The sequence below is a fragment of the Hermetia illucens genome, chromosome 7 (assembly GCF_905115235.1).
Source record: "Hermetia illucens chromosome 7, iHerIll2.2.curated.20191125, whole genome shotgun sequence".
NCBI classification, from domain to species: Eukaryota; Metazoa; Arthropoda; class Insecta; order Diptera; family Stratiomyidae; genus Hermetia; species Hermetia illucens.
The window spans coordinates 13640854-13651664 of record NC_051855.1 but is presented as its reverse complement, the minus strand read 5'-3'; the positions used below and the strand labels follow the sequence as shown (position 1 = coordinate 13651664).

At 35.8% G+C, this 10811-nt stretch overlaps 1 protein-coding gene across 7 annotated transcripts; it reads right to left on the bottom strand.

The window, feature by feature from the left end:
- Window positions 1-1703: 1703 nt before the first annotated feature.
- LOC119660750 (beta-1,3-galactosyltransferase 5-like) lies at window positions 1704-10798 on the bottom strand. 7 transcript variants are annotated; one of them, XM_038069498.1, is made up of 6 exons: window positions 10622-10798; window positions 9674-10407; window positions 5094-5554; window positions 4561-5006; window positions 4327-4446; window positions 1704-4074 (listed from the first exon to the last, which is right to left on the bottom strand). In XM_038069498.1, exons 4-6 carry the CDS (start codon window positions 4814-4816, stop codon window positions 3119-3121), a joined length of 1332 nt encoding a protein of 443 aa, XP_037925426.1. In that variant the 5' UTR covers window positions 4817-5006; window positions 5094-5554; window positions 9674-10407; window positions 10622-10798; the 3' UTR covers window positions 1704-3118. The 7 variants fall into 7 exon arrangements, with proteins under 7 accessions (XP_037925426.1, XP_037925432.1, XP_037925428.1 ...); XM_038069504.1 differs by lacking the exon at window positions 10622-10798 and having other exon boundaries at window positions 4561-4939; window positions 4995-5006; window positions 9674-10400; XM_038069500.1 differs by lacking the exon at window positions 10622-10798 and having other exon boundaries at window positions 5094-5240; window positions 10029-10400.
- Window positions 10799-10811: the final 13 nt, after the last annotated feature.

The following is a 10811-nucleotide window of genomic DNA, read 5'->3' as shown; positions in this document are numbered from 1 at the left end:
CGATGAAAAGCATGTTTAATACATTCCAAGATTATGTTGGCCACTATCAGGCAGGGATACAAATATTCTACCATATCTATCCACACTTTTTTTGAGAAATTTACACGTTTGTGCGCCGTCCCAGGCATTTATCTCTCAGTGCGCTTTTGAGCGATCGGCTCTTGCCTTACTTGCAACAATCCAAGGTTTTCCAGGTCTGTATAATACTTCATGGGCCAAGGGTATCTTGCTTGTTCTGTAACCAACCACCTGCCCTCCAATTATGCTTCCATTTATCTAAAATAAAATTGAAGTTACAGCAGGATAATGATCCGAAGCCAAAGCTCATCGTAGTAAGATGGCAAAAGATCTCTTTCGGAAAACAAAACAGTTTCACCACGGTCCCCTTATCACGCGACATGATATTAAACAGATTAAGAACTTATGGAAGGAACCTAAGATACGCTAAATACTCCTATTGATTTCCAATAATGCCTGTAAATAAATTAAGCATATTTTTAGTAAGCAGCAATATAATTTTCTTATTGGGATGCTTCTATTTCGAAGACCACCAACGTGTGGTGTGCTGCCATCTACTTGATATTGTTATGGTATCCAATTCTATTCGTAGGGTTGTAGTCTGAAATAAAACTTTTCAATCTTTATCTCAAATTACAACCAGAAAGCCGATTGCCATTATAGATGAATCTCACGATAGAGAGCCAAAAACCTATGCTTGGAATACATTGCCGCCACTTTACTTTCTATCACCTGTAAGATTCTTTTAGACAAGCTTCTAAACAATTTTTTGATATCTGATTGCGGTATTTCCTGCGAGCAAAGAACAATCCGATCCTTGGAGTCCTGAACGTTTTCATATAGGTTACCACGGAAAAAAAAGCGTGATAAGTGGTCCCCAGATCCGCGCTATATGCGTTATCCTATTGAACGATCATAGGTCTTCCGGCAATTTGCACTCCCTGGTCGCTGACTAGATCCTGGATCATCTCAACTTATTTCAATTTTACAGTGGTGCTCAAATACAGCCCAAACCATGAACAAAGCCTCGCCCTATCTGGCGGGTGCTGAAAATCCTTTCGTCAATGGAAAGAACTTTCCACCATTTTTTCTTCCAGTGGACGTGCCTTTTCATGGATACGGCTTCAATTTATGTTCGCCCGTAAACGCTGGTTTCAATTTCACTTTCTTCCGTATTATCGTCTCAGATTGCCATATTATTTGCCTTACTGTGTCCACGCCAACCCAAGCCACGATTTGCCCACCTGCAAAAGAAGTGGTGGTATTGAGCTCTTTCACTTGAGACCCCCACATGAGCATATTTATACCACCCTTTTGCACCACCAAGGGAAATTTCCGATATACCAGATAAGGATGCTTTCTATGAGCAATTCCACGCAATTCAGGAGAGGTTGTGATCTTGATGAATGATCTGAATGCCAAGATGGGGTGAATGTTGACGAATATCCAATTTCTGTGCGCTAGCATGCAATTTTTGTTTAAATATCGATGTACGTATTCGCATCCATATTACCCTTCACGTATGCCAAATTATCCACGCTACGTTCCTCCGTATCTGGTATATGGTTTTCTATTATTATATTTATTTTAATTTGAAGAAATTCTTCTTTTATACACTTGTCCTAATTCTTAAGGTTTGTATAAACTCTGCACTTAGTAATGTTTCTTTTAAATCAATGACCTTGTTTTCTCGATTCGTGTTTATTATTTATTTTGCAACCTGTAAAAGTTTCCACTTCAAATAATGTTACAACAAAAAATATATATAAAATAGATAACTCTTCTATTATTATAATATCGTTCCGTGTTGAATATCCCAATTTGTTCATATTCAAATTTTATGATACAAACATTTGTTTACACACTATATATATATGAATATTTTGATCATATAAATTTTTTGTAAATTTTATATTTCACTTAAACTTTACCCAGTTGTGAGGTTATTGGGGGAGCATTAAGTAACATTGTTCTAAATTCTGTAAACTTATTTTTTCGTAACCTAGGAAATAGAATAGAAAATTATACTTTGTCTTATTGTATTCATTTGGCAATCAAACCATATATCTATCTATGGAAACTAAAATTAATACATTTATCAACAGTTCAATAAAACAATAATTTAAAATAGGATAATTCTCGTAATATAAACAACTACTTCGAAAAGTATGGAATGTTCAGCCCAAACAAAGTCCCATCTTATGATTTTAAGAACCAGTAGGGATTACACAAAAGGCTATATAGTGATGATGTCAATTACTATGTAGATCACTCAAGAATGCATTATATCAATTTCCCAACAAATAGATGCGAATGATACATACAATTTTTCCGAATTCTATGCAGCTAATAAATGATAATTGAAGACTTTGATAATTGCACATTATATGCATTTCTAAAGAGCCAAATAGGGCATAAATGCTACGTCCATATGGAACTAATCATGTATGGCGGACTTTGTAATTATCGGAATAATCTATTACAAAGGAAGATTGTGGTAAATGTGTACTTGAGTCAAATCGGAGTAACAATCCCAATCGTGCATAATGCTGACCACATTGCTTGTTGGCTCACCGTTATTGTCTAGAAATCAAGTGCCCAAACTATATTTTCTTTTGGAAAAAAAGGGGGAACTGTAGCTCCTGCACTCAAACCTTTAGTCAGCTCATTGTGCTAGCCCCCTAGACAATCACAAACATCCATGATTATAACCGGGATTCGAACCCGGGCACGACGTCGAGATCGTAAAGCTGACGCCCTAACCATCTCAACCATCACACCGTGCCCCGGATTAATCCGCCGTCAATTTTTTATTATTCTACAAGTAATGAAATAATCTAGAAAAAGCGCTTGCTTCAAGCAAAAAAAAAAATGCATTGTTAGGAACAAGGATGGAAAAAGGATTAAACTTAGCTGAAAAGAAATATGGCTTGCATAACATTTGCTGCATATAATGTGCTTGTAATATTTCTTCTTGGCCTTTTGGTAAAGAGCTGGTCTTTATTTAATCATATTGAAAAAAAAACTAAACATAATATTTGATACGAAAACCATATGGTAATCTATATCCGTTATGCCACTATGAAAACATATGTGAACACTATTTACACTTCGCTGATGTGTCTAACAGTTTTTTCCACAAATCAAATTGTTCGTTACTTTTGATCATATGTACACTAATTGCTTTACGAATATTGCAAGGATTGAACGCTATCCTTCGATTCAGAAACTCATTAACATGTACCCGCTTTATATTTAACAATTGCGCGACGATACCTGTCGTGTAAACGTCTTCAAGTTTCAAATAGGTCTGCTCTAAGGATTTTAGATATAGATCATGAATAACATCTGATGTAATCAAATATGCCGGTCCTGTTGTGAACTGTGGGTAAACAGCTGATGAAAATTGGATAGGTGAAACGTAATACTTCGATTTCTGGTTGCGGATAGGCTTCCACTTTTTGGCTAACCGCCCATATATAGTTCGCTTATCGTTACGATGTTTATCTACGAAGATTAGAAGCTTTGGTACATTAATAAACATGTCATCATCAGTTTTTAGTACAAATAATGCTTTCGGACAGAAACGATCAACCCATTCTAATATTGAAACAGTTTTCAGGGTAAGATTGTTGTAACTGTCAATGAATTGTCCTCGAATCAAATCGCTGTAAAGACTGCTTTCAGCATTTAGCGTATCTTCCATTTGCTGAGACGTGGTGCGTCCAAGAACGAAGGCAACAGCAACATCACGACGTGTTCCATAGTGCCCCCAAGTCTGTCGTATAGCGAGGCGAGCTTCCTGATTTTTTGGCGCCGATGTTATTAACACAAGTAATTTAATATGAGCACCTTCTTCCGCGCATAATTGTCGATCAATATTTTGATAACCACTCTCGTAGATATCTCCAGTTCGTACACCTTTTAATGGATCAATCTGATTGGCGTTTGTTATAGTTTTCGTTTTAGCATGCAAAGGATTAGCAGCCGTTACATTTAAAACTTTCATATTTGACGTCAGTGCTACGCCGCTTGATGAAGAATTCGACGTTACATCTGTAATTGAATTTTTCATTTATCTTCTTATAGCATACTATATAATAAGTTAACAATAAGAAGACATTGAGGGGAAATCCCCATTTGCTAAGACATTTATTCCTGACAAAGGACACATCATAGATTAAAGAGTTCTGTGCTCTAATTGCACTTCAAGTTAGAGAAGGTTATCTCTATATCCTCCAATAGAAATCAAAAAGCACTATATTTTCTATTTGATGCTTGATTTAACTTTTTACTTAATAAACTTACTCGGTAGGACATCAAAGTGTTTCTGATTGAAGTTTGTTATAGCATTCGAAATTATAGGTGATGATGATCTTGCTGCACTTTCGTTTGTATAAAGCCGATACATGGTATTATTCAGTTCATCTGGAAGGAATAATATATATAGAAAAAACCAATCAGGCTGGAATATTATATAAATATGAACGAAACATTCTAGAAATCTAAAATTTACATAGCAATAAATAAATCTTAACTGACCATTGTTTAATTGTTGTAGAATTTTGCCGCCATGCCCTTTATCCGTAATTATAATAGCATTTCCACCAACTATATTCTTAGCATGTTGCTTTTGAACGTTGGCCGAAAGTGATAATGTAGTTGAAGCAGATGCATGTAACCTCGCAGGCAAAGTCATTACAGTATTTGAATAGTATGATGCATAAATGAAAATCGTTAATAGGACAGCCGTCAAGACCATTAAGAAACGTAGAATACGATTTTGTTGTAACGCCATTCTTCTTATTTATTCATAGATTTTATATACATACATATATAGTTCATATATGTAGATCGCCAATTTAAAAGCTTTTCCAAGTCTCTGAGTTTCCTTCAGTTTTTACAAAGACCCCTAAAAATACTATCAAATATCCCAATTTACAATTCAGCTTCCATATTTTGAAGTGTGTATATACTTTGTTGCTAGGCTAGAACAAAATACAAAAAAATCAGTTAGGTTTTGATAGGAGAAGTTACAGAGAGAAAGCAATTGAATAAAGACTGCTCTTATTTACCTAGCTTCCAGCTTCTTTTAAGCAAAATATAAAAATTTCGTTGCATTAGAGTTATGTGCGGTTCACTTGGCATTCCCATAGTCTTCGTTGATATAAATATTCTCATTTTTTCCTCTGCATTACTATACACCATCCGTTTCTTTCATTCTATACGATAAAAAATGTCATGGTTTTTATAAATACTGTTCTCATTTCGCGTTTTGTTCTGCATTTGCTTTGAAACTTCTCAGACAGTTGCTTGGTTGTTCTAAATAATCTTTCTTTGAATAAGCTTTTTGACATGTTTTTTATTAAAACACTGACGACTCTTCCGCACACCTGGATTTTGTGGTAGATCCAGAATTTTTTTATATATATATATCGAAGAAAGTTAACAATCAACAAACAATATCCTTAATATTGTATTTCAAAATTTGGTATTCCCTTCCGAGCGTTCACCATAAGAGTTGAAACTTTTTTTTCTGGAAAAAGTAATCAATCAATTAATTAGTTTTAATTCAATATAGAAGTATAGAGAAACAGATATAATGCTACATATTCTCATTATTCATCATGATTTAGTTTAGTTATTCTATCCAAATGTTCGCTCAAGGGCGGTATTATCGGATATATAAACATGTTATGAGGTTCAAATACTTCCAGATTGTATTTTTAATTTAGGAGTAAAATAAATAAAGCTTTCCCGGTCATTTGATGCTGTAGTAAGTAGATAAGTGGAGAATTCGATCTTATTACAATGGCTTCGAATCCCGGTAGTCATGAATGTTAGTGCTCCGCTTTGTGCTTGTATCTCTGCTATAAACTTATCACTTGTGCAGCATTCAATACAATGCTAATAAATTAATAACAATGAAGAGACTTTGTGGATGCCTTCTGTTCCAAAAGGAGTGAAGAAGAGACAAACTATGCACGATAACCAATTAAATATCTCAATCTTGATATCATTTCTTCGTTTTAATCGCCTTTTCAGGAGCATACGAGGAATGAAAAAGGAAACTACTAAATGGGGCAGTGCTTAATCCCACCCCTCTATAGCTATCATAAGAAAACGATAAAACTTTCCGTTTCTGGAGCTCCCAGTTTCCAACTTCCGCTTTGTTAATAACTTCAAATTTCAGAGATGTGCAGCTGTCTTTCACGGATTATCAGTACTTGAAGATCTCTAGTTATCTCATTGCTTGGAGTAAACTACATCCTGTCCAAAACCGTGGCTAAGCTTAAAACCTAATGGGCCATCCTCAAGAAAGACGCCATCATTCTTTTCAAAGTCAGCTTATCCAACCTCTGACCACGTATGGCTTTCATATGGTGCGCCTCAGCCCCCCCGAGAGAAACTGCACCCGCATAGACTTGTTCTTCCTTAACACCCTTACCAAATGCCAATCCAATGACAACGTCCTCATTCAATTCTACTCCAACTTACAGAGCAACAACGCTAGCCTCTCCTGACGCCATCATCCTCCCCCTACAGATCCCCTAACCTTATTCACCCAGAACTGCAGTTATCGCGACGATAAAACGATAATATTAAACCGCCTCTACGATCGATACCGCCCTGGCCTCGTATATTCTGCTGCCCAATAACACCACCGCCCCCCTATATGTATCCTTCCTCCCGGTTTTTTTCTGGCTTTCCCCTCTCTAGCATAAGACCTAGTTAAGCTAGAATTACTTTAAATGAAATCTAGAATTAAGCTATATGTTAGTCTCTAGATAAAGTTAAGCTGTTAGAGATAAGTTCTAGTATCAAGTTTAGTCATAAGCAATATAAACCAATTATCGATAAATAAATTAAATGTGTTACAAAAAAAGTCCGTGCTTTGAGTTAGCAAATAGATTTCGGCCTCAGTAACAATCGCTGCTCAAACTTTATTTTATATTAGGCTTTTATTTTTCGTTTCTTTTAGATGATTAGTTGCATGGTTTCATTTACTTAAGTGTCATGAACTTCTACCAATGTGTACGCAAGTGACAAACATAATGAAGGAAACCCATGGATGGTAATACCTCATAGAAATAATTATAAATACGCCTGCAAGCAAGGTAATAAAAACATTAAACTGCGCTCTCCGCTTTGATATCTGTTAAAGGTCAAAGTTTTTGATAAAGATATCAGGCTTTTGCCACAAAAAAATCCTTGCAGAAAGAACTTTAAAAGTATCCCTGTAAAATTCATATGCTCCATTTCTATGTGCCTCTAAAACTCAATCACCTATAGCTTTAGTGCTCTTAATTACACTTTGGTAATAATCAAAAATCCTCCTTTACGTCAATACTCAGTCTTTACAACGTTGTTCAATACCTGCTTCAACAAGAGGGATTGATGACTGGGAAATATCTATTTTCGACAATTTTTTTTTCTCGAAAATAAGAAAATTATACCCGGGCGCTGCAACTGTCGACTCAAAGCTACCTGCGGTCAGGTAAGGAGCGTAGTAAGATGCATTCTCCACCCCTTCGCGCGTATTTGGCTTTAGCTGTGTGAAGGCCAAGTGAAAAAAAAAACGTTACACAATGCTGCATAAATTCCTCGAAAATAAGAAAATTATACCCGGGCGCTGCAACTGTCTACTCAAAGCTACCTGCGGACAGGTAAGGAGCGTAGTAAGATGCATTCTCCACCCCTTCGCGCGTATTTGTCTTTAGCTGTGTGAAGGCCAAGTGAAAAAAAAACGTTATACAATGCTGCATAAATAATCGTCGCAACAGATGAATAAAATATGCTGATGAATGAATTCATGCAACTTTCTTTTCTTTCGCTTATCAAAAATGAACGCTTCCAATTTAACAAATTGCATTCAGATGCTTCACATTAACGTATACAGTCTGCTATAGACACACTCATGTAAGCTATGCAGAGAAAGCATACATACATCCAGGCCAACGTTTTTCGCCCGGCTTTAGTTCCTGTTTACCTGTCCTGTGTAAACTTCTTCCTCCGAAGCGAGAGTAGGAAAGCCCATTACTTCAGAGGCAGTTATTCTATAAAATTATTAACTGCAAAGGAGAGGAAGAATAGACCAAACTTGTTTCCAATTGTATGCTTCTTTCATTGGAATCAAGGTTTATAGCAAAAAATAAAACTATTTGGTCTAAAACACCGCCAGCTCAATAACACGAACAAAGAGTCCTCAAATGTGTTTCAAGTCGGGTGCTATACTCCTTAGTTCGGTGCATCCATCAGTATGAATTCTGAGCCATATGCTCTCAATATAGACTGATACAGCTGATGCTTGTCTCAGCGAGGAACTCCTTGTGGTCATAAAATCAATCCGTGTCTTAAGAAGCCCGTGCGGCTAAGTCTACGCGACAGATACTAATGTTAAATCACCAAGGATCCAATCGAGTATTTGGGGAACCTTCAAAGAGTTCTCTAAAGAAGATTCTACCAGGCTAAATGGAATATCATATGGCAAAGTATTATGTAGGGGCATCTATTCCATCGCGGATGCAAGCAGTCCTAGAAGCCAAAGGACGCCCAACCAAGTATTGATATTTAACCAATAGACAAATACCTTAGAATAACGATAGTCGTACGATCACTTTTGTCGCGTAGAATTATTATTTTTTTTTATTACTTTATCAATTTTTGTAAAAACTGAAAATGAATACGTTTATTTGAATTGTCTATTTGTTGTGTTTCTCTTTTTGTACTCTTTATTCTGAGTTAATTCAAATAAATACAGTTTATAATGTTTTAAGATGTCGTAGGATGAACTCTGTCGCCTAGTGTATTTATAGGATGTGTTCATTGTGTTCACGAGTAAAATAATTTTGTTTGCAATAAAGAAATAGTGTCATAATAGCTATTTTAGCAGAGAACATCAATTTTCCTGTTAAGAAAGTTTACGTGATCAGTGGAAGGATAGGAGATTCTTTTTATCGACAAATAGAACAGCATAGTCAACTTTTTTATGAAGTTCGAACTCACTAGAGGAAATTGAAGAAATCTTTTTTTAAATGTAAAAACCTTGAAGGAAATTTGAAACACTAGGTCACTTTGGAATTCTCTAGTTGAAGGAAACAAGAATTTTTTCCAGCCTTATGGTTTATTTTTGATTTTCAGCTATTTCATAATGAAGGATATCTAATATTTCTCTAGTTGGTAGGACACTTTTTATTGTCGTGTTGAAGCTGGTTGCACCTTATATTGTTGTCACAGTGCGATTGGGACTGAAATGTTGTACATTTCCGTGCTTAATCAACGAAACAGGACTGAAAGAATGGAAGTCCACACGCCAAATAAACTATCTAACAGGCATGTAATACCCATTGTCAAATGCATATATATGTATGTAAATAGACTTCATCAGGAAATGGGTAATGGTATATTCTGTTTTGTATTTTTTTCATAATTTACCATTGTGAAACAGAAGGTAAAGATTATTTCTGTATGAAATCCATTGCAGAAAGGCAATTAGCCCGTAATGTAATCCTTTAGATTCGAACTTTTTCGTGTTTTTTTTTACCGAACAGTTTTCCGTATGTTCACCATATCCTAAATACCACTTGCACATAATTTAAAGGCCTACACAATGTTGACAAAAAAAATGTCATTAAAATTATCGTAAGATACGTACATACATACACCTGTGGTTTGACTCTACGTCTACGGAATTTGACGTTTCCCCTTGGATAATTCTCAAGTTTGACGCGCTTCCAGTGATTGTAATCACGTAAACTCATACCCTTTATCAAGGGTACCACTCAAAGCCCCTCCACGCGCGAAGGTACTGGAGGTCACTATATAAATTAATTTCAACCAAATTTCCGAGCAGCAAATGTCTTTTGAAATTTTATTGAACATATCGAGAACCTATGACAGAAAACATGTCCTTTCTACGCTAGGTAAACAACCAAGCAGCTGAAATTAGCTTCGAGATATTTCAAATGCCATTAATTCAGGATCTTCTTTTATGCAATTATTTAACAAACTTATGAACACTTAATGAGATCCCTTTTCAATTACTTTGACTTAAATCTATTTTTAATAGAAATATACAAAGTAAAATCTATATCACATATATATTTAATACACGGTACGATACATCGCGCACACTACAAAGCGGACGTAACACAAAACTATTTGAGCAACAAATAAACAAAAAGTGGCTATCTTTTCCGATATGGAACAGTTCGAGGTGGGCTTGCTTACTTATTCTGCATGTACATTTTAGATACTCGCACACATATCCGAATGTGAGTATGAGATGTATGTGTCAGCACGTATCGCGTATGCGCGTTGTATCTTTTGGTTAAATTTCACACTCAAATGAGAACCATTGGAAGTGAGATACTCGTCCAAGTACCTTACCTGTGGAGAAATTTGATATAGTGACATAATCTTGTGCAGGGTTTTTGAAAGACAATTTATAATTTCATTATCTTATTTGCAAGTCCCCGTTAATATTGAGAAATCCAAAAATAGGAGTAATTCTTCTCAATTAGTGTTAAATTTCGTTTGCGAAAGGTTCAGCGTTATCATCTACCAGCGATATATAGTATTATTCGAAATAATCACAACTTACCTCATTAAGAGTCAGGTGCAGATAGATGCGTTTAGAAGATAGCGGCATCTGTAGGTAAAATCTGTGCCCGACAACCACCGGTTATTGACTTAGATAACAATCGAGTTGACTGCATCATGCGTCACGCATAACGTTCATAAATAATTTACTGCGGCAAACACAACCTGCCAAATTATCCCGAACTGATTCG